The following is a 26,770-nucleotide window of genomic DNA, read 5'->3' on the forward strand; positions in this document are numbered from 1 at the left end:
AAGGCCATGGGGAGGGCACATGTCACTACAATTTGTATATTGGAAGTTTATCATTTACTTCTTGACTTTAAAGGGCTTACAATCAAGAAATTGCCTTGAGTCTCAGAAGAGGCTTGGACTTGGGACTTTCAGTGTTGAGATTGTGAATGACTGTGGAGACTTTTGTAATTGGACTACATGAATTTTGTATTAAGATATGGCTACAAGCCAGTGAGGGTCAAGGGGGTGGAATGTGGTGGTTTGAATAAGGATGACTCATATCTTTGAACACTTGGTCACCAGCTGGTGGGACTGTTTAGAAAGCATTAGGAGGTGTGAGAAGGAGGAGTGGGTATGAGGAGGAGGAGGTGTGAGGAGGAGGTGTGAGGAGGAGGAGTGAGGAGGAGGAGGTGTGAGGAGGAGGAGGTGTGAGGAGGAGGTGTGAGGAGGAGGAGGTGTGAGGAGGAGGAGGTGTGAGGAGGAGGAGGTGTGAGGAGGAGATGTCTGAGGAGGAGGAGGTCGTGAGGAGGAGGAGGAGGTGTGAGGAGGAGGAGGAGGTATGAGGAGGTGTGAGGAGGAGGAGGTGTGAGGAGGAGGAGGTGTGAGGAGGTGTGAGGAGGTGTGAGGAGGTGTGAGGAGGAGGAGGTGTGAGGAGGTGTGAGGAGGAGGAGGTGTGAGGAGGAGGAGGTGTGAGGAGGAGGTGTGAGGAGGAGGAGGAGGTGTGAGGAGGAGGAGGTGTGAGGAGGAGGAGGTGTGAGGAGGAGGTGTGAGGAGGAGGTGTGAGGAGGAGGTGTGAAGGAGGAGGAAGTGTGAGGAGGAGGAGGTATGAGGAGGAGGGGGTGTGAGGAGGAAGAGGTGAGAAGAGGAGGAAGTGTGACATTGGAGGCAGGCTTTGAGGCTGAAAAAACTCACACTATTCCCAATGTATTTTCTGTCTGTCTGTCTGTCTGTCTGTCTGAAGCTGTAGCTCAAGGTGTGAGCTTTCAGTTGTGTTTTCACTCCATCATCAGGTTTCTGGAATCTACCACTTCCTTTTCTTGGTGAATTAGTCTTTCAGAGACATTTTTAAAATTTCCTCTTGCTTTTCTCTCTTAGTTTTCTGTTATTCCTCATTCTTCTAAAATATCTTTGCACATCATCCAAAACATCAACCTTAATATTTATATCGTGCAGGAAGGCAAGTTCAGCAACATGAGGCAAGTGTTCTGAAGCCATGAGAGATCTTGGTGTGAGGCCCGCTGTAGAAGTTGAGTCTAATCAGGGAGACAGATAACGTATTAGAAGAAACAAGTCAATGCAGAAACCATCACAGGAACCCACAGGACCTCGGCTTTTGGGGTAACTCTAGAGTGCCGAGAAAACCATAGGACCTCGGCTTTGGGGGTAACACTGGAGTGCCGAGCAGCTAGAAGGTAAAGCAGAGAAGCAAACCACCTGGCCGTCTCCCAGAAAGTGTCATGCTAATTCAGAAAAATGGCAGCCTTCTTAGGGCTCCTCCCAAGTACAGGCCCAGGTACCTCTGTTAAAATAAGGATCTAGAGATGTAGGTCAGTGGAACAGTGTTTGCTTAGCATGTGCAAGGCCCTGGGTTCAATCTCACACAAAATAGAGTGAGAAAACAGGAACATTGCTAGTGAGAATGAAAATCAGTGAGGCGCTATAGAAAACATTTTGGAGGTTCCGCAAAATTAAAAATCAGGGAAAATGTGCTGGGGAGACAACTCGTGGGTAAGAGCACTGATCGTGCTAGCACCAGGGCCTGAGTTGAAATCCCAAGCTCTCACGGGAAAAGCTGGGCTCGACCTTAGCACTGCAGTGTAGAGAAAGGCAGATCACGGGGCCTCACCCAAGAACACCACGGGGCATCAGTACACAGGTAACCTGTAACCCCAGTGTTGTGGGGCAGAGACAGGGGGATCCTTGGAGCTCACTGGCCAACCAACCTGCCCCAAACAGCAAGTTACAGGTTCAGTGAGAGGCTAAGCCAGAATGTGATTGAGGAAGACACCCAATGTCCTTTGCTGGTCATGAATGCATACATGCACCAGCACACATGTACACACACATACACCACACACACACACACACACACACATTAATTAAAAATTAAAAATACCACTAGGAAGGTAGAGGCAGGAGGTTCTGAAGTTGAAGGTCATCCTCAGCTGTGTAGTAAGTTCGAGGCCAGGCAGGTACCCATACAAACAAACTACTGAAGCACTCAGAGACCTTGCTTCTGGACCTCTAGCCAAAAAGGCCCTGCACCCTCACGTTTATTGCACCATCGTTCTCACAGGCCAAGCTATGGAAGCAGCTCAAATGCCAATCAGGGGATAAATGACAAAACAATTCAGTCAACCCAGACAAGCAAATAAAACCCTATGGTATCGACACACTGCGGAATACTGTCCAGCCATAAAAGGGTGAAATCTTGTCTTTTGCAACATGTGTGGACCTGGAGGCCTTTGGTCCACTCTGAGCTGATGACTGTGTACAGAGAGTACAGGACTTAATTTCATTCTTCTGCATGTGATGGAGATGCAGAATGTATAATGAACTCAAAAGCTGGACACCAGGGGCTGCAGAGATGGCTCAGTGGTCAAAAGCACTGGCTGGTCTGCCAGAGGATCTGGGTTTGACTCCCCCATTATGCAGCTCACAACTGGCTATAACTCTAGCTCCAGGGTATCTGATGCTCTCTTCTGGCCTGGGCAAGTACCTGCATGTTCACACACACACACACACACACACACACACACACAGAGAGAGAGAGAGAGAGAGAGAGAGAGAGAGAGAGAGAGAGAGAGAGAGAGAGCATACACAGCCACATATGTATACATATAGGTGAAATAAATGCACATGCCTAAAAAATAATAAAAATAACTCTTAAAAATACCCTCATTGGCCGGATGGTGATGGTACACACCTTTAATCCCTGCACTCAGGAGGCAGAGCCAGATGAATCTCTGTGAGTTAGAGGCCGGTCTGGTCTACAGAGCAAGATCCAGAACAGGCACCAAAACTACACAGAGAAACCATGTCTTGAAAACAAACAAACAAACAAACAAACAAAAAATACCCTCTTTGACCTTCACCTCATTCAGTTAGAATGGCTATTATCAAAGAAGCCCAAGAAACAACAAAACCCAATAAGAAAGTTGTTACAGGAAACATAAATTAAACAGTTATAAAAACAATTTGAAAATTTCTCACAGAACTGAAAATAAAAAGCTACGGGAATCAGTGACTCCACTACTGGTATATGTTCAAAGATTGTTAACCCTAAAAGACACTTCCACTACCATGGTTATTGCCGAGCTATTCATAAGAGTGAAAATGTGGAATCAACTCACATGCCTTTCAGTGGATGACAGGAGTTTGCAATGTGGTGTATATAATGGAGTATACAATGGTGTAAACAATAGAGTATACAATGGAGTGTTATTCAGCCAAAGAATGAAATTCTGTGATTTGCAGCAACATGGATAGAGCTGGAGGTAATTATGTTAAATGAAATAAGCCAGACACAAAATTACAGCTTCACTGCCCTCATATTTATTTGTGGAAACTGTTAAGTTAATCTTTTACAGAGTGAAATTGAATAGTGATCACTAGCATTGGGAATAGAAGGGGAGAATGGGGAGGAGGGACAGAAATAAGTTGAGTAAGGGTCATCAAATAATGCAGCTGGGGCGAAGGGATCACTCTGGTTCCTCTTTAGTACAGCTGATGGTAGGTTAAAAACAACTTTAATCTATTTAAAATTGACTAAAAAAAGGATAAAATTTCCAACCTATAGAAATGAGCAATGTTTGGGTAGACCAGATGGTTCAGTGGGTAAAAGCACTTGCTGCCATACCTGATGACCTGAATTTGATCCTCAGGTCACACAAAATGGAAGGAGAGACTCAGACTTTCACATGTGTGCCATGGCTCATGCATGCCCATACGCATACACACCATAAATATATTAATATAATAAAAATTTTAAAGAAATAACTTCTGTTTGAAGAGAAGGAAATGTTTATCATCCTGATTTGATTATTATACATTGTATGTATTGAATTACCATAAATTACCATTTGCACTCTATAAAGATGCACATTGCCTAGCAAGCACAAGGCCCTGGGTTCGGTCCTCAGCTCTGGAAAAAAAAAGATGCACAAATATTATGCAGCATAAAATGTAATTAGTTAATTTTTAAAAAGAAAAGAAAACAGCCAGGTAGTTGGCAGATTTATGTACACTTTATTATATATTCATCCCACTTGTAATAATTTAGCTGAACTACTAAGCATGTCATTGAAAGGAGTACGTCCAGTACAGACATCAGAAATGTATACTGGGAGGGGAGGGCAGAGGGAGGGGAGGGGAGGGGAGGGGAGAGGGAGGGAGAGAACTTTGCCAGGTGGGAACCAATAAAAGCAACCTTAATATCCCAGCCCTTGGGAGGCAGAGACTGGTGAATCTCTGAGTTCAAAACCAGTCTGGTCTACAGAGCAAGTTCTAGGACAGCCAGCACTACACAGAAAAACCCTGTCTTGAAACAAACAAACAAACAAACAAACAAACAAACAAAAAGCATGCTTAATTAAGTCAGATGTGGTAGCACATGCCTTTAATCCCAGCAGAGGCAGGCAAATCTGAGTTCAAGGCCAGCCTGGTCTACATAGCAAGTCCCAGGTCAGCCAGAGCTACGTAAGTGTGTGTGTGTGTGTGTGTGTGAGAGAGAGAGAGAGAGAGAGAGAGAGAGAGAGAGAGAGAGAGAGGAGAGAGAGAGAGAGAGAGAGAGAGAGAGGGAGAGAGGGAGGGGGAGAGAGAGAGAGAGAGAGAGAGAGAGAGAGAGAGAGAGAGAGAGAGAGACCCTGTCTAAAAACAAACAAACATAATTAAAACAACTTTACCCAGGCTGGAGAGATGACAGGGGCCCAGTGGTTAAGAGTATGTACTGCTCCTGCAGAGGACTGGGGTTCAGTTTCCACACTCAGGCAGTTCACAACTATAACTACAGTTCCAGGAGATAAGAGCCCTCTGGCTTCTGAGGGCACGTACTCATAAACTCATGTACCCTCACACACATGCAAATAAAGAAATCAATAAATAAACCTTAAACAGACCCACCTCACCACAAGAAAACCAGTACTACAGTCACCCAACCCTGTCCCACCAACACAAACCTACGTGTCATCGTGTTGAGATATCACTAGAAAACCGGCCTAATGTGTTAATTAATGTCTGATTCATGTACACACAAAAAAAAATTCTCTCCAAGGGAATGTCTGACCGTGGGTCCGTGTCAGACTTGTATTTGGAAAGCCTACCGAAACATTGGTGGTACCACAGTCTCACCAACCACGACGGTCACGCACCACGGGTTTAACTTCGAGACAAGGCTTGTTCGTGCCGCTGCACTTGGTCTCTTTCAGGTTTGTTCTAGTTTCACAACGAGGGGGATTGAGGTTTCCGATCTAGAACAGATCTTCAACCTCACGTCCTCTCCAGGGATTTCCCTTGAAATCACCCACCTGCAACTGGGGAGGACCGACGCCACCTAAACATGTGGGGGCGTGCTGCCCCCTGCAGGACATGCGGGCACCTGCAGCCCCTGGCTCTACTAAGCAGCCATCCTGAGATGCGCGTAGCGCTGTAGTGTTCGTTCCTTTCCACTGTGCAGCGCTGCTGTTCCAAATGTCACTGTCTTGCCAGCAAGGACGGAAAACTTCATGACTGCAGGAATCAAGCTTAAAGAGGGGGATGACTGGCAGGGGAGAGGAGGGGGAGGTTTAGGAAGAAAGCTAGCGGGTTTTCTACCCACGGGGCTTCCTTAGGCTCCCCCATCTGACCCTTTCAATGAAGAAAGCTCTTCCGATTCCAAACAGTTTTTGAGATGCATCAACAGTTTCCAAACCTGGCTCCCCACGCAATTGCCAGTACAGACTCCCAAAGAAACTCTGGTTCCTAAATTTAGGGAGACACCTGGTCACCTCTCCCTAAAATCTCTCCAGATGATCTTGATGTGTGGTTTATAAAGAAATGCGAGAGCAGAGGCCATTTTAAGGGCCTTGGTCCTTGTGCGACTCTGTGAACAGGGCTTCCTTTTCTCAGTTCAGAAACAACCAACAGAATTGCCCATGTGCAGACGCGTTCTCCAGAAGACAGGCGCACAGCTTTGGAGGACCCCCACCTTATCCCCTAGGGATCTGCTTGCTGAGCATAGTCTGTTCAGTTTCCTGCAGCCCATTTAGTTAGTGCAGTGGCCCTGTGACCCACCATGCCACTGATTCCAGGAACCAACCCTCACTGCCCCACTCTGTGCTTCCTAGGGAGGGAAATAGGACAGGGCCTGGCTGTCCTCAGCATCATTCAGACCTGGGTTTGAGTCCTGACTTCACAACTGGCTACCTGTGGGGTGATTTTAAATGTCTACTAACATTTCCTAATCCTGCCTGCAGTAGGAGACAGTCACCTGCCTCAGTAAGCCTGAAATGTGATCCCGGGTGTCCTGAGCACCCTGGCTGCCTGTGGGGTCCAGTGTTAGCTCTTCCCAGCAGTGGGGACAGCCATGCTGCTCTTGTGACACAAGATCTCTGCAATGTCCCCACCCAGTGATCAGAACCCACGGTGCACATGGTTTTCATGTCCCGCATGGAGGACAGCTGCTTAGTCTCAGCGCCGACATCCTGTGAAGAAAAGAAAGCCAAGACCTGTCCATCCTCCTGAGAACCAAGGCAGGTAGGCACTATCAATTTATTTATCCATTCTTCTTCTCTTTCCAGGTCTGTCTGCAAGAACTGGCTCTTGGACAAGCTCCTATGGTCACTGGGCATCACACTGCTCCATAGCAAGGCTCAAGCCTAATGGTCTCCACTTGTTTCCTTGACGTGTCCGACAAGTCACAACTATGGCCTTCTTCCCTCCAGCCTGCTGCTGGCTAAGAGAACAGTATACTGTTACCATTCAGTTCTTTATTCTGTTTCTTCTTTTCCTAAAAAATATAACATACTGTTTATAGGCTTAACCATTTTAAGTGCTATTAATCCACATAGCTGTGAAACAGTTCTATCCACTTATTTTACCCCCAAATCATCCTTTTTCAGCATCTTACTTGCTCGTGAAGTACAATTGATTCAACATCTGTGTGGACCGCTGACTGACACTCGCTGGTTCCGTGGTGTTCTGTGGGTTTCATCAGCCTCTGGAAGACCTTTCACCCCATTGCTCCCTGCCCAATTCTGGAAATACCGTTCTAATCTGGATCTTCATGGTTCCTCCTCTGTTCAATGCACGAGTTTTCTAAGCGATTTCCTCGTCTCAGGGGCTCTCGCTCCAGTCTTCGTTTTACTCGCTGGGGTGGGAGGGAGGCGTGGCAGGGGTAAAAACCAGGGCCTCACCTGTTGTGGACTACTCCTTTACACGGTGTGAAGCTGTGCCACTGTGACTGGTTTAATAAAAAGCTGAACGGCCAACAGCTAGGCAAGAGGGACAGACAGGGCTGGCGGACAGAGAGACTGCTGGGAGGAAGAAAGGGGGAATCGCCAGCCGGGTGCAGAGGAAGCAGGATGGGCAAAACACAGATGAGACAAGGAGCTCATGGAAGAGCATAGATTTAAAAATATGGCTTAATTTAAGTTATAAAAGGCAGTTAGAATCAAGCCTAAGCTAAGGCCCGGCTTTCATAATTAATAATGAGTCTCCCAGTACCACACAGTGGTTCACAACTACCTGTAGCTCCAGTATAAATATGGTGCATATACACTCATGCAGAGTAATTTAATAGTGGTATTATTATTAAAGATTTATTTTTATTTCCTGTATGTGAGTGTTTCGCCTACATGGACGCATATGCACAGAATGGATGCCTGGTGTCCACGGAGGCCAGAAGAGGGCAGCAGATAGCTTGGTGGCAGAGTACTTCCTTAGCTTGCCCAAGGCCCTGGGTTTGATGCCGAATACTGCAAAGACAAACTCTCAGTGACACATCAGCCTGGCACACGTGCTCCTGTTCGACAAGCCCGAACTCCTCCTTCTGACCTTATTTCCAATAGGCACGGATGGGGTGATTTCAGGGACATGACCGAAAGAAAGTGCCATTGCTGATGTAAGAAGCAAAAAACGCATCTCCCTCAAGACCTTCCCTAACGCCACAGTGACATTGCTTTGACCGGGGCTCTCGTTTCTAAGAATGTCCGTCCAAGCCTCAGATGATGGATGCACACACATCATTTGGAAAGCATTGATATAAATGGCTCTCACAAAAGCCTGATCTGGTGGCACATACCTCTAAATCCCAGCACTCATGAGGTGGAAGCAGGGGGAATCTCTGTGTTTGAAGTCAGCCTGGTCTACATACCAACTGCCAGGACAGACAGGACTAAATAGAGAGACTCTGTCTCAAACAACAATAACAGCAAGAAAAAAAAAAGTTCTCACATGTTCGATTGATTTAATTTTACAAATAATAGGAATATAGTTCCTTTTGGAAATGATGGATCCAAACTTCTAGAAAATTTTTGTTGTCTACTGCTTCTGCCCTTGGCAAAATCACCCTTTGTCTCTCACCTGGACAACAGCAGAGCCTGCCTGCATAGTCCTCCCTGATCCTGGACCACTGTAGAGCCTGCCTGCATGGTCCTCCCTGATCCTGGACCACTGTAGAGCCTGCCTGCATGGTCCTCCCTGATCCTGGACCACTGCAGAGCCTGCCTGCATGGTCCTCCCTGATCCTGGACCACTGCAGAGCCTGCCTGCATGGTCCTCCCTGATCCTGGACCACTGTAGAGCCTGCCTGCATGGTCCTCCCTGATCCTGGACCACGAGTCCTTTAATCCTTTCCTTGCACAGCAATCAAATCAGAACACGTGTTTCTGAATACAAGCTGTGCTTCAAACCCACCCGCTGCTTCCAAGTGCTCTTAGAACAAGACCAAAGCATCCAGAAGGTTCTTCACTTCTCCTGAGTTACTGTGCTTCACATCCAGCCCCTTTCCTTACCCCCTAACCTGCCTACCTCTCTGCATTTTTAGTTCCTCTCCATGGCATCTCTTCCCTAGGTCTAATTCCTGATTGTCCTTCCTGTCTCTCACCTTGGCTATCACCCCAGAACCGGTTATTTGACACAGCTACAGTAGACCTTTGGTTAACTTGCTGTCAATCATCTTTTTTTTTTCCATACTGTGTATCATATGACATCCTTTGCCATTGGTTCATGTTTCCACCTCTCCACGACATCACCAGTTCCATGGCAACAAGAGTTAGTTTTGCTCATCACAGCTGAGTCCCTAGTGCCCAGACAGCACCTAGCATGTCATGGGCACCCATGACCCACATGCTGAGTGAAGGAATGGACTATGTTGGAGCAATGTTGATGGAAGCAGCCTGCTTTCTCCTTTGCCACCTACAGAGAAGATGCTGCGTTTTTCTGACAGGGAAGCCCGGCATCCAGTCACTTTTACTTGCTGGAAAGGTCCTATTTTGGAAAGGAACCTAACTCCCCAGAGGACTTGCTGTCCTTCCCATTGATCTGGTCCTCACTGAAGCTATCAAGTCACCCTTTGGTAGTCAGCCAGAAGCTTAGGCTTCACGGTACCAGGTGTGGCTCTCAGGAGCCTGACATTGCTGCTCTCGTCCATGCTCTGCGAAGCCCAGTAGTCACGCAAATATCCTGCTTGAAATAATGCCCATGCAGGAAAGACTCCACTTCTAAGTATCCATCTTAGAGGGCAGCTTTTTACATCCCCACATTTCTCTCTCTCTCTCTCTCTCTCTCTCTCTCTCTCTCTCTCTCTCTCTCTCTCTGGGGGGGGGTAAGTTCTCACTATGTAGTAGTGAGTTCTTGGTTGGCCTGGAACTTGCTGTGTAGACCAGACTGGCCTGGAACTCACAGAGATCTACCTGTTTCTGCCTCCCGATGCTGGGATGAAAGGCGCCACCATGTGGGGCCCTTATCCCTTTCTCAGTCTTTGTCTATGGGGTCCACAGGTATTAGCCTTTGTGAACATAGTTGGATGTTCTCAAGGATCAGCAGGGTCAACAGTGCAGAAGACTTGAAAATACAAGAGGATGAAGATTCTAGAATTTCCCACCTGTGTTTTGGCCACTCTACTTAAAACAGTACTCGCTCAGGAGGCAGAGGCAGGGGATCTCTGAGTTTGAGGCCAGCCTGGTCTACAGAGTGAGTTCCAGGACAGCCAGGGCTATAGAAACCCTGTCTTGAAAAACAACAACAACAGCATCAAAAAACAGGTTAAGCTGGGAGGTGGCGGCGCATGCCTTTGATCCCAGTACTCGGGAGGCAGAGGCAGGTGGATCTCTGTGAGTTCAAGCCCAGCCTGGTCTACAGAGTGAGATCCAGGACAGGCACCAAAACCACACAGAGAAACCCTGTCTTGAAAAACCAAATCAAACCAAACCAAACAACAACAACAAAACCAAACAAGCAAAAACAAACAAAAAACAAAAACAAAAACAAACAAACAAAAAAACAGGTTATAGGAACAGGTCTGAATTTGAATTTTCAGTGGTCCAGAGGACGGCCAAACAAACAATAGTAAGGGGATGGCTCAGTGAGTAGAGAGAGGCCTTTAGTCACACAGGCCTGATGACAGGTGTCCAAACCCTGGAACCTAAAGTCAGAGCAAAACAAAAAAGGAACGACCCAGTGTAGAAGCACACATCTGTAATCTCAACACTTCTGCGATGAGATGGCAGACAGGAACAGAACTGCCTAGAGCAGTGGTTCTCAACCTTCCTAGTGCTGTGGCGACCCTTTAATACAGCTCCTCGTGTTGTGGTGACCCCAACCCTAACATTATTTTCTGTTACTACTTCATAACTGTAACCTTGCTACTGTTATGAATCGTAATGTAAACATCTGATATTCGACCCTGTGGGGGTCATGACCCACTGGTTGAGAACTAGTAGCTTAGCGGCTTTCCAGACCCGCTAGCCTGGATTAAGCCTGACATCGGCAGAAACAAGAAAGACCCTGCTTCAACCGGGTGGAAGGCAAGAGCCGACTAAGGGACACTGGGAATCAAGCCTGGGTCCTCCGCAGGAGCGGCAGGTGCTTTTAACCTCGGAGCCAATTCTCCAGCCTCTGCTCGATGCTCTTAAAAACACCACTGTGAAAAGTCTACATCTCAAAATTCAGTAACTTTCATAGGTTTAAGTTTTATTCTTATTTTCTTCAATCTAGTTTAAAATTTTTTAATTAATTTTTTGTTAACAAAGACATGGATTTCATTGTGTCATTTTTATGCATATATATCATTATGCCTTCTTATCATTATGCCCTGTGTAGATACTGATGCCCTGTTAGATGTATAGCAGGCAGATAGGTTTTCCTGTTCTGCAGGCTGCCTCTCTGCTGCGGGCTGCTTCTGTCGCTGCACAGAACTTCTATGTTCCATGCAAGCGGATCGATCTGCCAGTGTTTGCTATTATTCCTGTGAACTCCAAACCCTTTTCAAAAAGTCCTCGCCGATGTCTCAGGAAGCATTCCACCTGTATTTCCCTCCAACAGTTTCAAAGATACAGGTCTTCCATCCATTTTGAACTGGTTTTTGTGCCAAGTGAAAGACAAGAATCCACTTTCAATCTTGTATACACGCCTACCCAGTTTTCTCCGAACCACTTGTTAAAGAGACTGTCTTTGCTCACATGTCTCACACCTTTGTCAAAGACGGACCAGTCACAGCTATGTGGGCTTGTTTTGGGGTCCTCTGTCCCATCCCACGGGTCCCACCCTCCTGTTTGTGTGGCAGCTTTACTGCTGTTGTTCCTGTGCCTACACAGTGTAGCCTGAGGTCGAATGTTGTGATGTATTAGCATTGCTCTTTCTGCTTAGGATTGCTTTGGCTGTTGTAGTCTTTTAGGCCACCATATACGTTTTAGGAACGCTTTTGCTCCTTCTGTGAGAAATGTCACTGGAATTTTTGTGGGGATTGCTTTGAATCTCTAGGTCGCTTTCTGTAATATAGGCAGTTTTACAATATGAATTCTGCCAATCCATGATCCCAGAGGGCTTTGCGTCTTCCAGTGATTTGTATCACTTGAATTTCTCCATCTTGTCTTCCTAGCTAACTCTAGCCAAGACTTCAAGCATTCTCTTAGGAACAGAGAAGTCAGGAAACCTTGTGTGGTTCCTGATTCTAGAGAAAATGCTTTTCTGTTTTCCCATTTAATATAATGCTGGCTGTAAGTAGATATGTATGTATAAACGTAGATATGCACACATGTACATATATATATGTACACAGTTTATTTTTCAGATTGAGGTAGTTTATTTATTATTTTAATGTTCTTAAATTACTTTTTGCATTTTTTATTGAAAAATTTTTTCCACCCAATGTATTCTGTTCATGCTTTTTACCTGCCCCGACTCCTCCTAGGCCTTCCCAACCCAGCCATTTCTTTCTCTCTGTAGAAAACAAACCAGGAAGTAAACAAAAAAAGCAAATTCCAAAGACACAACAATTATGACAAAACAATCCTCCCAAAATCCACAGAAAACTCTCTCTCTCTCTCTCTCTCTCTCTCTCTCTCTCTCTCTCTCTCTCTCTCATACACACACACAAAAAAAAAAAACAAACAAACAAACAAACAAAAAACAAAACAAAAACTCAAAAACACTAAATTGGAAACCATAAAACACAAGCAAAAGACCAATAAGACAACTACAACAACAACAACCCCAGATGAAGCAGTATGTGACTGAAGTCCACAACGTCTCCGAGCTGGCACTGTGTTGGCCATAACTGCTGGGTTACTAGCTTTCTTCCTTCTTCCTTTCTTTCTTGACTCTGGAACGTGATAGCATTCTTTTCTGTTTTATGACACAGATTATGGCAGAAATAGGCGATGAGACCATTTCGTCCTGGGCTTTCTTTTTTCAGGAGACTCCAACTATTTTAAACTCCCCTTGTTTACATCATTTAATCCTCCTGATTTATGAATTTATTCATTTTTTTTCTAAATGCTTTTTTCTGTTTTCAAAATATTCCCTAATGATCTATTTAGGGTTTCATTAGAATTGATTGTAGCATCCCTTTTTATCATCACTAGCTTTATAAGTTTGGGTTCTCTCCCTCCCTCCCTCCCTCTCAGATTGACAAAGGATTTTGTCGTTGTTGTTGTTTTGAGACAGGGTTTCTCTGTGTAGTTTTGGTGCCTGTTCTGGATCTTGACCAGGCTGGCCTTAAATTCACAGAGATCCACCTGGCTCTGCCTCCTGAGTGCTTGGATTATTATTATTTTTTAATCACAAGACAGACATTAGAAAATTGCCAACTGAAGGACATGAAACAAAATGTCTGACTAGCACTTCTGAGAATTGTTAAGGTCGTCAAAAACAAGGAAAATCTGAGAAACTATCAGAGCCAAAAGGATCACAAGGAGGCATTCCCATTCAATGTAATGTAATGAGCTGGATGGATCCTAAAATAGAAAAAAAAGATGTTGAAACAAAAGGTAAGTGAATAGGAGTGTCTTGTGGACTTCAGTTAATAATACTGTACCATTATTGACTGGTTAAATGTATCATATTCACCTAAAATTTTGGCAACAGGGTTGAGTGAATGTGAATCATATGAGAACTCTATATTACCTCTACATTTCTCCTATAAATATAAATCTGTCCTAAAAATAAAACCTTTTTTTAAAAGCAAAGGTCTTATGTGGGGCTGAAGGGGTGGCTCAGGGGTTAAGAGCACTGGCTCCTCTTCCAGAAGACTCAGGTTCAGTTCCTACATAGTAGCTCACAACTACCAATGCCAGTTGCAGACGATCTGATGCCCTCTTCTGGTCTCCATGGTCACTGTATACACATACACCAGTGCAGGCAAAACACCCAGTACATAAAAATACAAAAATAAGAAAATCCTTAAAAGCAAAATAATTAGAAACACGGAAGTGCATAGCATAGAAGATCAGAAATGCAATAATACAATCAAGAAGCTTGGCCTGTCTACCATTTCCAGCACATGGCCAAACGCGAACCAGAGCATCTCTCCATTGAGAACATCTGGAAATGCTGGACAAAATACTTGCATCTTCTTATGAATCCAGTGAGATGACAAAGTAATAAGGAATACTCTAAGATCAAATGCATGATTAATAATGGAGGAGAGTTCTGAAGAAGGGAAGGTGAGCGTAAAACCAGGGTTGGGGCTCTGGGATGGCTCAGCAGACAAAGGCACTTGCCACTAAGTTTGGCAACCCGAATAAGATCTCTGTGATGTAAGGGGAGAACTAACTCCCACAGCAGACCTCCACGCATGTGTGTGCTCTGGCACACTTCCTCAATAAGCAAACAAATGTGATGAAAAATTAAGGGCTGGAGAAAGGGCTCAGCAGTTAAGAGCTCTTGCTACTCTCCAAGAGGACCCAAGTTCAGTCTCTAGCACCTACTTCTGGCTGCTCACAACCACCTGTAAATCCAGCTCCAGGGATTCCTTTGCCTTACAGGTGTGCACCCACGTACACACACACACACACACACACACACAGTGCTGTGGGATGTCTCTGTACTCTGTGAATATATGCTGTTCCCATTGGTTAGTAGATAAAGCTCATTGGCCTATGGCAGGGCGGGATGGAGCCAGGTGAGAAAATCCAAGAGAGATAATGAGAGGAGAAAGGAGAGTGGGGGAGATGCCGAACTGCTGTCCAAGGAGCAACATGTAATGGGATGCAGGTAAAGCCACAGAACACATGGCAATACATAGATGAATAGGAATGGGTTAATTTAAGATGAAAGAGCTAGCTAGCAAGAAGCCTGCCATAGGTCATACAGTTGGTAATTAATATAAGCCTCTGAGTGATAGTTTTATAAGCGGCTACTGGACTGCAGGGCCGGGGACCGAAGAAACTTCTGCTACAATACACTTCTTTTTTTTTTTTTTTTTTTTTAAGAGGGAGGGGTTGGAGCGATAGCTCAGCAGTTAATATCACTGGCTTCTTTTCCAGAGGACTCAGGTTTGATTCCCAGCACCCACATGGCAGCTCACAGCCAACTCTAGTCTCAGGGGATCTGATGTCCTCTTCCCACCTCTGCAGGCACTAGGCACACACAGGGTGCACAGATGTACATGTGAGCAAAACATCGATATGTGCAAAATAAATAAACGAATATTTTTAAGTTTAAATTTTAAAAATTTACTGGCGGAGGCTGGTAGACCAGTGTGGAAAGGTGTTAACGGGGTACCCTGTTTCCACTTTGACCTCCCTCTCCCTCTGCTTCCCAGGGGCTCTGCTTTCCACTTCCTCTTTGCCGTGATGCTCAGCCTCACCTCAGCAGTGAGGCCAAGAGAGAAGCCATTGACAGCACTGAAACCATGAACCAAAATAAACCCATTTTTCTTTACAGCGGCTTCTCTCCACTGCCTTGTGAGATAGAGAGCTGACGAACACACAAGCGGACATTGAGAACACCCCAAACACAATGGCAACAGATTGGCAGGAATGGGAGCTAGGAAAGTAGAATGGTAAACGGACTCTTAAAAAATCTACATCGTTGGGGGCTGGCAAGATGGCTAAGTGGGTAGAGACGCCTGAGCACAGGCCTGATGATGTAAATTGTTTGTAATCCCAGTAATACTCACTTTATCACTGGAAAAGTCCAATGGAATTCATCACATTCCAATACTAAAGACAGAGAGTCCACTACATGGGTAAACTGAATCTAACAAAAAATAAGTTCATTTATTTTATTTTATTTTTTCAGTTATTATTTTATTTTATGTATATGAGTGTTTTCTCTGCATGCCTCTAGAGGACATCAGATCCCCTGGAACTGGAGTTTAAATTGTTATGAGCCATCATATAGGTGCCGGGAATTGAACTCGGGTCCTCTGCAAAAGCAGCAAATACTTTCAGCCACTGAGCTTTCCCTCTCTAGCCCCCTCATTCATTTAAAAAAAGTTGTGTAACACTAGGCAGAGATGTGTGGTCTTTGATCTAGTACGGCCTCTGCAGACCTCCTGGCATTAATTATCCATTGGGGCATGACAAATCAGGCTGAAGCTTAACAGTAACTCAGTGATAAGCGTCTGTGTTCTGTCCCGGTTTCTGCGGGCTGGGAACTAGGGCAGTCTAAGGGGGTCTTAGCTCGGAGTTTCTCATGAAGTCACAGTCAAGAATGCTAGGCAGCATTACAGTCACCTGCAGGCTTGGCCGACGAGGCTGGCCCCACGGTGACTTAGGTGTGGTGTTACACATTGGTGCTGGCTGCTGGCAGGAGCATTCTGGCTGCATTGGTGCCTCCAAAGGGGTGCTCGAGTGTCCCATCAACACTCCCAACATGGCCTCCCCAGAACAAATGAACCAAGAAAGCCAGGTGGAAACAGCACATCTGTTATATTCAGCCTCAGAAGTCACATGTGATCATTTCTACAATATGACTTTGTTCTGGTTTGGGATATGAATACCATGCAAAGATCAATAATGCCACATTGTCTTAGTTTGGGTTTTAATGCTGTGAAGAGACACCATGACCACAGCAACTCTTATAAAGGAAGGAAAACATTTAATCGGAACTGGTTTCCTGTTTCAGAGGTTTAGTCCACTGACATCATGGTGGGACATGGCAGTGTGCAGGCAGACATGGTGCTGGAGAAGGAGCTGAGAGTTCTACATCTGGATCTGCAGGCAGCAGAAGGAGACTGTGTGCCACACTGGGCATAGCTCGATCATATGAGACCTCAAAGCCTGTCCCTACTGTGACACACTTCCTCCAACAAGGCCACACCCACTCCAATAAGGCCACACCTCCTAATAGTGCCACTCCCTATGGGTCAAGCATTTAAACACATGAGTCTATGGGGGCCATAACTATTCAATCGCCCCATACATCACATATCTTTTCTTAAAAATGATGTGTGTGGGGGGGTGGGGGGGTATATCAAGTGAGTGTTGGTGCCAGTGGAGCCCAGAGGTGACAGATTTCCCCCCTCCCCCTGAGCTGGAGTCACAGATGATTGTGAGCTGCTTGGTGAGAATGCCTGGAATCGAACTCAGATCTTCTGCAAGAGCAACCCATGCTCTTCACCGCTGAGCCGTCTCTCCACCTCAATATGGAGTATCTTATTTCATAGTGAAACAGGAAGATTTCCCCCATGTAATTTCACAAAGAAGTCAAAAGTTATCATTATCAGCATTTCTAGTCAACACTCACTAGTGGTCTTAGCAGGTAAAATAAAACATGAAAAAGAGACAAGCAGAAGAAACTGTATATCTTTTTCTTCCTCCCAATTTGACAGAAAGCAAGTCTGTGGCGCGTTTTCTTCACTGATGATTGATGGGGAGGACTGTAACAAACAACCACAGACACTGTGGCTTAAAACAGCACCCATGCATTTTCTTACATCGATGAGATCAGTTTCAGTGGACCAAAGTTACAGTGACCGGAACAGTACGACTAGACGATCTAGTGCAGTGTCAGTATTAATAATTTAGAACCGTAACATCACTGGGTGTGGTCAGTATTTTGCTTCTTGGTTGCCTATCTTAATTGTCATATTTTTATGTCAAAAATACTCTCAAGAAAACACCCAAGGAAAATAAACTAAATAGACAAAGATTGAGCAAGCTAGTTGTAGAGAGGGCAATAGGAAGAAAATATGGTAAAGTATGGGATACACAAGTATGGGAACGTCAAAATGAAGCCGATTTTGTACAGTTTATACACAGTAATAACAATGTCTAAGTTGTAAACAGTTTCAATATATCAGTTTTTGGTATATCCCAGGAGATTAAAGAACATCTAATGTTCTAAGCGGGCGTGGTGATGCCTTTAATCCCAGCACTCAGGAGGCAGAGGCAAATCTCTATGAGCTTGAGGCCAGCCTGGTCTACAGAGCTAGTTCCAGGGCAGCCAGGGCTGTTATGCAGAGAAACCTTGTCTCAAAAAAAAAAAAAAAAAATCTAATGTTTGTCTCTATAGTAGTAAAAACAATCAAATGAGAAAATTGCTGATGAATTATGCAAATGAATGTAGTTCACTGTGCCGTGAGGCCCCTGATTTGAAACAGCAGGAAGGATCTTCAGCCCTGGGACCTAGAAATGATGAGAGGAAATTCATGGGGCTATAAAGTTGGGACAAAAGGACAGTGGGTCTTATATTGATATTGATAATCTATTGTATCTAATCCACTGAGATAAGAGCTTTATCTCAATAAATCAGTGTCTTTTATTCTATGTCAAACTGATGTAGTAGCAATACTTAAGACAGAAATGAGTTTAAAAGTTATTAAGTCCTTTATTAGAAGGAAAATAAGCCAGATATTCAGCAAAATAAGATTTATTATTACATGCCTGACAGTTTACACGATCCCAACATTAAAACACAAATGTACAGAGATTGATTTCAAATATTCAGCCAAATAAGATGATTTGCCTGGTATGGTAGCTTGGACCTGTATGCAGTGCTGAGGGGGCTGAGACAGGAGAGTTACTGTGAGTTCAAAGGCAGCCTGAACTACAGTGGGAGACTATCTCAAACACAAAGTCAGATTACCTGCAAACTTGGCAATTCATCCTGTCCCAGTGTTGAAAACAAGTCAACAAAGAAAGAGAAACAGATACTAACCCCACAAATCTGCTGCTGCCTTTCTGGATGAACAGATGGACAGACCCAAAGTAGTTCATATGACTGAGCTCACTGTGGTCTCAAATGAAGACCTGGTCTGGAGGTTTCCAAGTGGACAATAAATTTATCCAGAATGCCAAAGGCTAGACCTCAAACTTACCAGGCCTGATCAATACAGATAATAATTCAGCTCAATAATTCTTTGGTTTGTTGGCATCAGTCTGGCTGGAGAGTTCGGGAACAAGAGGAACTCTGGAAGCAGAGTGCAGACTCTGGGAGCCCAGGAAGCAAGGTGGCGGGGATGCTCAGATAGAGGACTTGAACAGTGAGTGAGGTTAGAGCCCTCTGAGGAGCACCTGCTTTAAGATGGACGTGACTCTTCCTCCCCACGGGAGCACTCAGAACAGTGGGAGCTAGAGGAACCCTCCTGGCCCCAGCCCCAGAAGCTGGGGAATCTGGGGCCACTTTCATGTGCTGGTTGAAATCGCATCCCTTCTCTGAAACCCATGTTTTATGTTTTATGTTCTCCAGAAAGTGTTTCTGGATCACCCAGTGTGATTTACAAGCAGTCTGTTGCTGTGTAGTAATTTTTTCACCCACATCATTTTATTATCACAATACTATGCATACATATATTTCAAGTCGAAATCACAATTTCGTGTGTGTGTGTGTGTGTGTGTGTGTGTGTGTGTGTGTGTGTGTGTGTTGGGGGATGTGGGTGCAGTTTTCACAGTGTCTTCTATTGGTCTGAGAATGTAGCAGGCACTCAGTTATTGATGGAAAAGTTGTCAGAACATCAACATCCCGAAGTTTCCAAACCTTCTTTTCAGCTAGATACACAGCCAGCAACCCCAGATCAGAGGGCCTGTGGCTCCCCTGGGCCAGAGGAAAGCTATCCCAAATGCAAATTCAGTCTCAAAGTGCTACAAAGACCAACTAGGAAAGCATGATCCGCTCTAAATCCCTCCTGGGGACCAGCCTCTCCCCGTGTGGATGCGTTTGTGTGTGCATGTGCTTGGGTGGGGGACGGCTGTGGTGTGGTGGGCAGAGAACAGCAAGAGAGAGGCAACTCCACGCAGTGATTATGTGAGGGGATTTGCTATGTCCCCCCACCCCCTCTTTGTCCCCATTCTCCTCGTCCCCTTCTGCATTTGTCTGGGAGGATCCTGGAGTGTTCTTTTGATCGACTCAATCTTTCTCTGGCACTTGAGTTCTGATTGGCTGAAGGACTTGGAGGGGGAAAAACTTTAATTAAGTAGATAATCTCTTCTTTGGATGTTAGGTAGCTCCATTTCACCTCCCCTTAACTCTGCTTGGGATCGTTTACACACCAAGGAAGTCGAGCTCTGAGGAGAATTCCATCCCTCTGCCTCTGAGGAAGACTACATCCCATCTCCCCTGTGCCCCAGTTTCTGAGAATTTCTCCCTCTGTTTCTCAGAAGATTATGTTCCTTATGAAGCCTGTGTGCATCTTTCTCCTCACTTCTGTTCTCCACTTCAGCCACGCCTGGTGAGTAACCTACTCGGATGTGAGGTATGGAAGGGTATCTGACATGTTGGAAAATGCTAGCTTTCATTTCCGGACAGGTAGGAGGCCTTGAGATCTCTCTTGGGAAAAGCCATTCTACGCAGTAGGGCTTGCCCTAAGTTTGTGGCTGGTCTCAGCAAATCTTTAGGATTCTTGCCAATAAAAGACTGGATCTTAAAACAAGGGACTTTGTATATTTTTATAAATGACTATCCTGCAAATTTTGAGTGATTTGGGGAGAAACAGACAGTAGCCCGGGGCACTAACTTTTTACCCTGCCATGGCCTGGAGAGACGCTTGAAGGCAGGCAGGTCTGGAGACAGACTAGGCAGGATTTGATTCTGCACTTTCTGACTTTTCTTTAGAATATTATAAGAAACTGCTCACATTAGCAGTCCCTAGACATTATAAATGAGTTAGAGTTATTGGCATTGGGTCAGCAAACAGGTTTGAAGGCAGATATTCTAGAAACCTGAGCTTTTCTACAAATGTATTTAAGTTGTTCAATGTACAGAAACTCCTAAAAACCAGATAACGTGAAAGTACTTTGCAAACTCTAGGACAAGTACTAAAGGATATTACCCTTGGTCTTGGGAACCATGAAGGGCATCCGCACATGCAATTGTTATTCAGCAAGAATATGATAATATAAGGAGGCACAACCTGAGGAACACACGTAGCAAGGCAATTTGGAGTTTCTCCTCAATTCAGATGCTATCTCAATCAACCCCCAGCCCCAGTCAATTCTCACTTCGACCATCTACTTAAGATACAAATCCAACTGCTCCACATCCTATCCAGCAAGCCAGAATAGAAATGCCTTTGCTGGAACCTGCTTCCTGTGCTAATTGAGAGTGTATTCTTATCGTAAATGAGCCTAGCAATCTCCATTAAAGTGTTGATTTCAAAGTTCGCCAACTTAGCACAACTACTCACGGCTAAGCGTAATGATTTGCAACATTCCTGATTATGAGCAAAACCGCCAAATAATTGGTCAGTTTTAATTGGTCTTTTAATTGAATATTTCAACATGAAAAGGAAAGGAAAAAAGAAAAAAAGAAGCCATCTCTGTCTCATGAGAACAAAATGACAAAGGGCCCAGAGACTATTTCAGGGCGTTTCTCCTGGTGCCCATCATGCTCTTCAGCTGATTCAATATCAGCAAAAGAGAAACACGAGATGCCCCTCCCTAGTCACCAGGGCAGTGTGAAGAATTGTTCCATTAAAAAATACCTTTACTGTGTGCCCCCTCCCTGCTGAAGGGGGTCATGTGCGTTTCATTCCAACACTGACATGCCACACTGAAGGGTGGCTGGCTGGCTTGTCTGTCCAAATTCAAGTGTCTGGATTCAAAAAGAAAACAAGAGAAAAGAGATGTGAAAGTTCGTGCTAATTTAAACACAGGATTTGAGAACCCCTCCTTGCCCGGCCTGACTTAGTCGGGAAGGGCCCAAATCTCCAATGCAACGCACTTACACTTTAATTGCTTTTTCCTGTAAGTCTCAGTTGGAATTAAAAACGTATATTTGGCCAAGATTCTGCTTTTAGGTAATGTTTGAAAGTGATTTTTAAAGTTTAACATTTTAAATATTGATTATTCCTCTAACGAAACACTCTGAGGTTTGTATAAGGTCATCCCCATTGTGCCAAGCGGAGAAATGTGACCAACCACAGCCTTTGACATGTTTCTCTTAATACTTCATTATCAACCTTTTATGTAAGGACCTCAAAAGCATTTAACAAACAGAGACCCGAAATTTCTGCTTGGCTGTTCAATTGTCGGGCCGCTTGAAATGACTGTCTGAAAGGGTCCGGCAGCAAGCATTCCTGGCTTGAAAAGAAGAGACTATACCGGTGACTTCCCTACAGTGCAGCTTTACTAAGAACGCACCAGAAGAAGAATTTTCAAAACGGGACTTGCCACCGGGGCTCCATGGTGGACCGTTTCTGAGGAGTCTTATTCCTCAGTAACTTGAGAATTTTTTTTTTTAATTTTTCTTAATCTTTATGGCTCCTTAAAATAGAGACTAGGGATGCACGAAGCTGCAAGGCAGGAGATGACGGCAGCTACAGAGGCGCCGGAGATGAACTGAGGTCACCTTCCTGATCTGCTTTCTTTCCTTACTATTCACCCTACTTCACTCCAGCAACGGGTGATCAGGGTCCCCCACACACTTCTTCTCATCCTTTGCCTGATTTCCTAAGGCCTGTATATATATTTCTATTGTGCAACAGGGCAAGAATTTATATGAAATTATTGGGTTATAAAACAATATTTGAAAAACATTACCCCATGGGTCTCAGTATTTGGGTTTTTACAGTAACTTTTTTTTTTTTAATTGAAATTGCATCTGATATTAAGGTGCTGGAGCCCTGCTTAGGAAATGAATCAGCTGGGGGGGGTTGTTTTTGGTGATGCTGGGGATTAAACCTAGGGTCTTCTTGTGTTGGTGAGCGAGTCTACCACTGAGCAAGGGCACAGCCCAGGAGTCCACTACTGCCAGAGGGCCTTTACCTACATTGTCTCACCAAACATTGGATATTCATAATATTTCTGGTCTCTAAATACATCTGCCACTATTTTTAAATGGATGTTATAGAAAGTAAAATACAAATTCATGCCACATGTAGTGTTATACACCTTTAATCCCAGCACTCAGGAGGCAGAGGCAGGTGAATCTCTATGAGTTTGAGACCAACATAGTCTACATAGTGAGTTCTAGACAGCCAAGGCTACATAAAAAGACCTTGTCTTAAAAGCTCCCCAAAACGAAAATAAAAACAAAAAATACAAACTTGCTTAAAACTATTGAACTGGTGATAGTTTCTTTGTCGTATTATGTGTTTGTCACAGTGAGTTTTCCCACTAGCAGAAACAAAAAGAGGAATTCAAAGGCAGACCCAATAAAGCTGGTCACATCAGCAAGGCATGCTCTTCCTTAGAGAGCCCCCAGGTCCCTGAAGTGACAGAAATAAGCAAGGTATAAGGAGTTGTTTTGGAATCTAGAAAAGAGTCAGCTAATGTGAAACATGCTCTCACCAGTAGCAACCCTGGCCTAGCCACAAGTACACGGTTCAAAACCAGCGGGGTGGTGGAGCAGCTGGGAGGTGGTCTAGCCAAGCAGCTGCATGACCTGCATCCCAGCTAGAGACAGGACCAGCAAAGGCTGGCTGTCTCAACAATGGGAGCCTGTGTCTTCTTTCACCATCTCCAGTCCTCCTCTCACGGATGGCAACAACGATAGGACTATTGTAATTGCAACAAAACTCATGAGGTCCGAGAAAAGACAGGCCTGTTGTTTTTCTTGTGATGAAGAGATTGCTCTGAGGTACATGGTGTGTGTGCATTGTGTATGTTTGTGTGTGTGTGTGTGTGTGTGTGTGTGTGTGTGTGTCTAGGATAATATGGCACAGACGGATCTCTGTTTTGGAACATTATATAGAGATAAAGAGGACCTAAGAAAAGACCAGAAACAAAGGCCTTTTCATCCACGTCCGCTCCCTTCCATACGAACACTTGTTTCTCTCCTCTGGCCGGACAGCTGGTTGGATTCTGCGGTCAGCTGATGCTTTCTCTTGTAGTTCGATTAATAAAGTTCCTTTTTCTTGGGCTCCCAGGACCCTTTCCTGTTTTCATCAGAAGACAGAGAATTCGTATGGCTTAGAGAGTAGGGTCCAGGCAATATTGTTTAGGATAAACCCTTTTTGTCTGCAAGTAGATTTTTCTTACTAAGCAAAAGGTCAGGCTGGGTTAACAGCTGGGGAAACCAGTGTGCTGGGTTCCTATCAAGACAGTCCCCATTGCTCCCATTTGAAATACGCCTAGACCCTGAAGCCTCTTGAAAGAAATGGCCGTCCACTGTGGACCGACCTGCAGCCTCGTTAAGAGCCACATTTTTATGGTTTGTTTTTCTCAATCTTTTCTGCAAGCCCTTGGTATTGATCATGTCATTTCTCTCTGCCCTTCTGAGGTTAGAGTTTTCTCTCAGAAAAAAAAAAAAATCAGGCCATAAGGGGGCAGTTAAACTCCCTACTACCTAACCACTCCCAAATACATTGTTTTGAACAGTGTGTGTTTCCAGTGTCCCTACCCTTTGTCCCAATAAGACTCCACAAAAAGATAGACATCGGTCTTTCAGCCAGCCTCCGGGGATGGCATTCTTGCCGTCTCCAGGCCAGACTGGGCCGGTCCACAGAAGGAAGAGCGTCCCTCTGTGTGGTACTGGGACTGCATTCTGCTGCACTCCGTCCCAGTCTTTCTCCTTGCACTCAGACTCTCTGGCTCCCTGGCAGACTCTGCGTTCCCTACCCTGCCCATTCATGACAAGAGCAAACCATCAGGCTGTCCACATTGACCTGTCTGGCATTTCCTCAGCTTCCTCAGGGTGTCTGTGGTGCTCACACTCCCTAGGTTATTGCTTCAGGAGTGTTCTGTTTAATTGTAAGTTTCTATTGTGGACTCTTCCTCCTCCTGCTTGGCTTCCTCCTTCTTAAAAGCAGAGTGGGCAGATAAGTAAGAAACCCCTACAGCTGGGCTTCACCCGGTGTCAATTCCTGTCCAAGCTGTTTCATTTGCTTTTAGTTGCGTTTCCAGCTTCATGTATTCCTCTTCTCAAACGGTTCAAAACAGGAAGAGGAAGGGTGTGAAAAGGAATCTCCTGTCTACATCTGAAAGACAGAGATAGCATCAGCAAGTAGGAAGAATCTTGGGGAACAATATACAGTTATGATTGTCCTTGGAGCAACCCAGAGTAGTCATCAATGAAAGGAGGAGGAGCCATTCAGACGCAGGCTTTGGCTTATTTGCGCTTTGAGCAGCAAAGACAATCAAATGAGCGGCCGGGCAGACTGGAGAGGGATGTTTCACTCTCCACTTGAATTTGGTTCCATTAGATAGTGAAAAGGGTCCTCAAATTCGGACTTCTGTTGGTTCTGCTGCCTTGAGCAGATCACCTGCTGGGTTTGGGAGTTAATCTCTACAGTTACAGCGAGAGGTTTCTTGCTTTGGAAATCAGTGGTTTTTGTATCCATCTGCGCAACAGATAGGAATACTTTCAAGTCTAGGCCACAGAGACCTAGGTGACTAGGTCAGGAAACATAAACTGTCTGCATAGTGACTGGGCCAGAAGCTGGGGATGGTGCCAGGCCACTGGGGACAGTGGCCTGGACTGCTCCTCAGTGACCTTCGCTTGGAGGCCAGGGTGAGGGCAGCCGCCATGTCCCTTCTGTCCTCATTTGCTGAGGGCTTTCCCCAGCTCGGCTCTGGCTTTCTTGGCAGAGCTGGCCTCACTACAGACAGAAGGATGGAAGTGGGCACGAAGGACAGCCGCGGCTCTGTAAGATCCCCTGACTGACAGCACGTCCCTCGGCAGGGAAAAGACCAGTCCTGGGAACTGGTGATTTCCTCTGTTTCGGGGGAGGGGGAGGAAGAAATCCTTCCATCCACACCTGCCTGGCAGAGTTTCATGGCCTGGAGCTGTCCCAAAGGCAGGTCACTGGCCTCTGCCAATAATTATTTGGCAAGGGCTGGATTTAAACTGATGTGGCATTTTAAGGCATGTTTAATGTAAGGATGACCACTGAAATGTACACTCCTGCTTAACGTTTTGTTTTAGTCAACTGGCTTGTAAGACTAACTTTCATATATAATATGTTTCAGTGTCATATAGAAAATTTATATTCTTAAAAAATATTTTTCAGACTTACTTGTAGGGCTGAACCATGCTTGAAGAGCACTTCAAGTCATGGAGTAGCTTTGAGAACACGACCTGAGGCCATGAACTCCTGAGTTTTGCCTTTAAAGCCATCTTGAAAACAACAATAAACCCTTCCTTTGGCCACAGTGTCCGCCTCGGTTCTGTCTGCTTCCTCTCATCTCTTCCGGTGCCCATTCCTTCGCTGAGTCCACACTTGCTGTTTTTCTTGCTTAAAAACTCCGTTCTCTGAATCCAGGCTTGCGTTCCGTATCCCTGAACATAAGATCTTGTCCATATTGACTCCCCCTCACCCCTGCCTGCCCCTCTGCTTCCCCTGTCCAGTGGAGGAGGTGCCAGCCAGGGCCTTGTACAGCTAGGCCAGCACTCCACCATTGAGATATATCCCCAGCTTCCTTGTGATTCTATTTTTATCTTCTTGACACATTTGAAAGTAGGAGAAATTGATCTTTGAAATTCTTTTTTTTTTTTTTTAAGATTTATTTATTTATTATGTGTACAGCATGTATGACTGCAGGCCAGAAGAGGGCACCAGATCTCATTACAGATGGTTGTGAGCCACCATGTGGTTGCTGGGAATTGAACTCAGGACCTCTGGAAGAGCAGTCAGTGCTCTTAACCACTGAGCCATCTCTCCAGTTCCCGATCTTTGAAAGTCTACATATGTTCTTCCCCCTAAGACTTCAGACACCCGTGCCTTCTCCTCTCTATCCCTTCCCCCAGCTATAATAGGGTCCTTTTCCATAATTTACAGTTTACAGTGTGTAACAATTAGTCACCCGACTGATCTGTGAGGACCTTTGATTTTTTTTCAACTCCTTGTGCAGTGGGAGGCTCCCGGTTTAAAATCCTTGGGCATTGTCAGAGGGCAGCGAAAGAAACTTTAGGAACTCTGGGATCCAGTTTCACAGTGATCAGGGAGGCTCTTGTCTATGTAATTGTGTGTGTGTGTTGTACATGTGTGCTC

The 26,770-nt window shown here is 45.0% G+C and overlaps 1 protein-coding gene across 1 annotated transcript in view; it reads left to right on the forward strand.

Annotated features, from left to right (window-relative positions):
- Wnt8b (Wnt family member 8B) overlaps positions 1–26,770 on the forward strand; it is a 61,701-nt gene that overhangs the window by 17,856 nt on the left and 17,075 nt on the right. Inside the window, exon 2 of the mRNA XM_037202320.1 lies at positions 19,939–20,071. Within this exon, the coding sequence (XP_037058215.1) occupies positions 19,939–20,071 (133 nt within the window). The remainder of the gene's footprint in view (positions 1–19,938; positions 20,072–26,770) is intronic.

Source organism: Peromyscus leucopus, chromosome 1, assembly GCF_004664715.2.
Source record: "Peromyscus leucopus breed LL Stock chromosome 1, UCI_PerLeu_2.1, whole genome shotgun sequence".
Taxonomy (NCBI): domain Eukaryota; kingdom Metazoa; phylum Chordata; class Mammalia; order Rodentia; family Cricetidae; genus Peromyscus; species Peromyscus leucopus.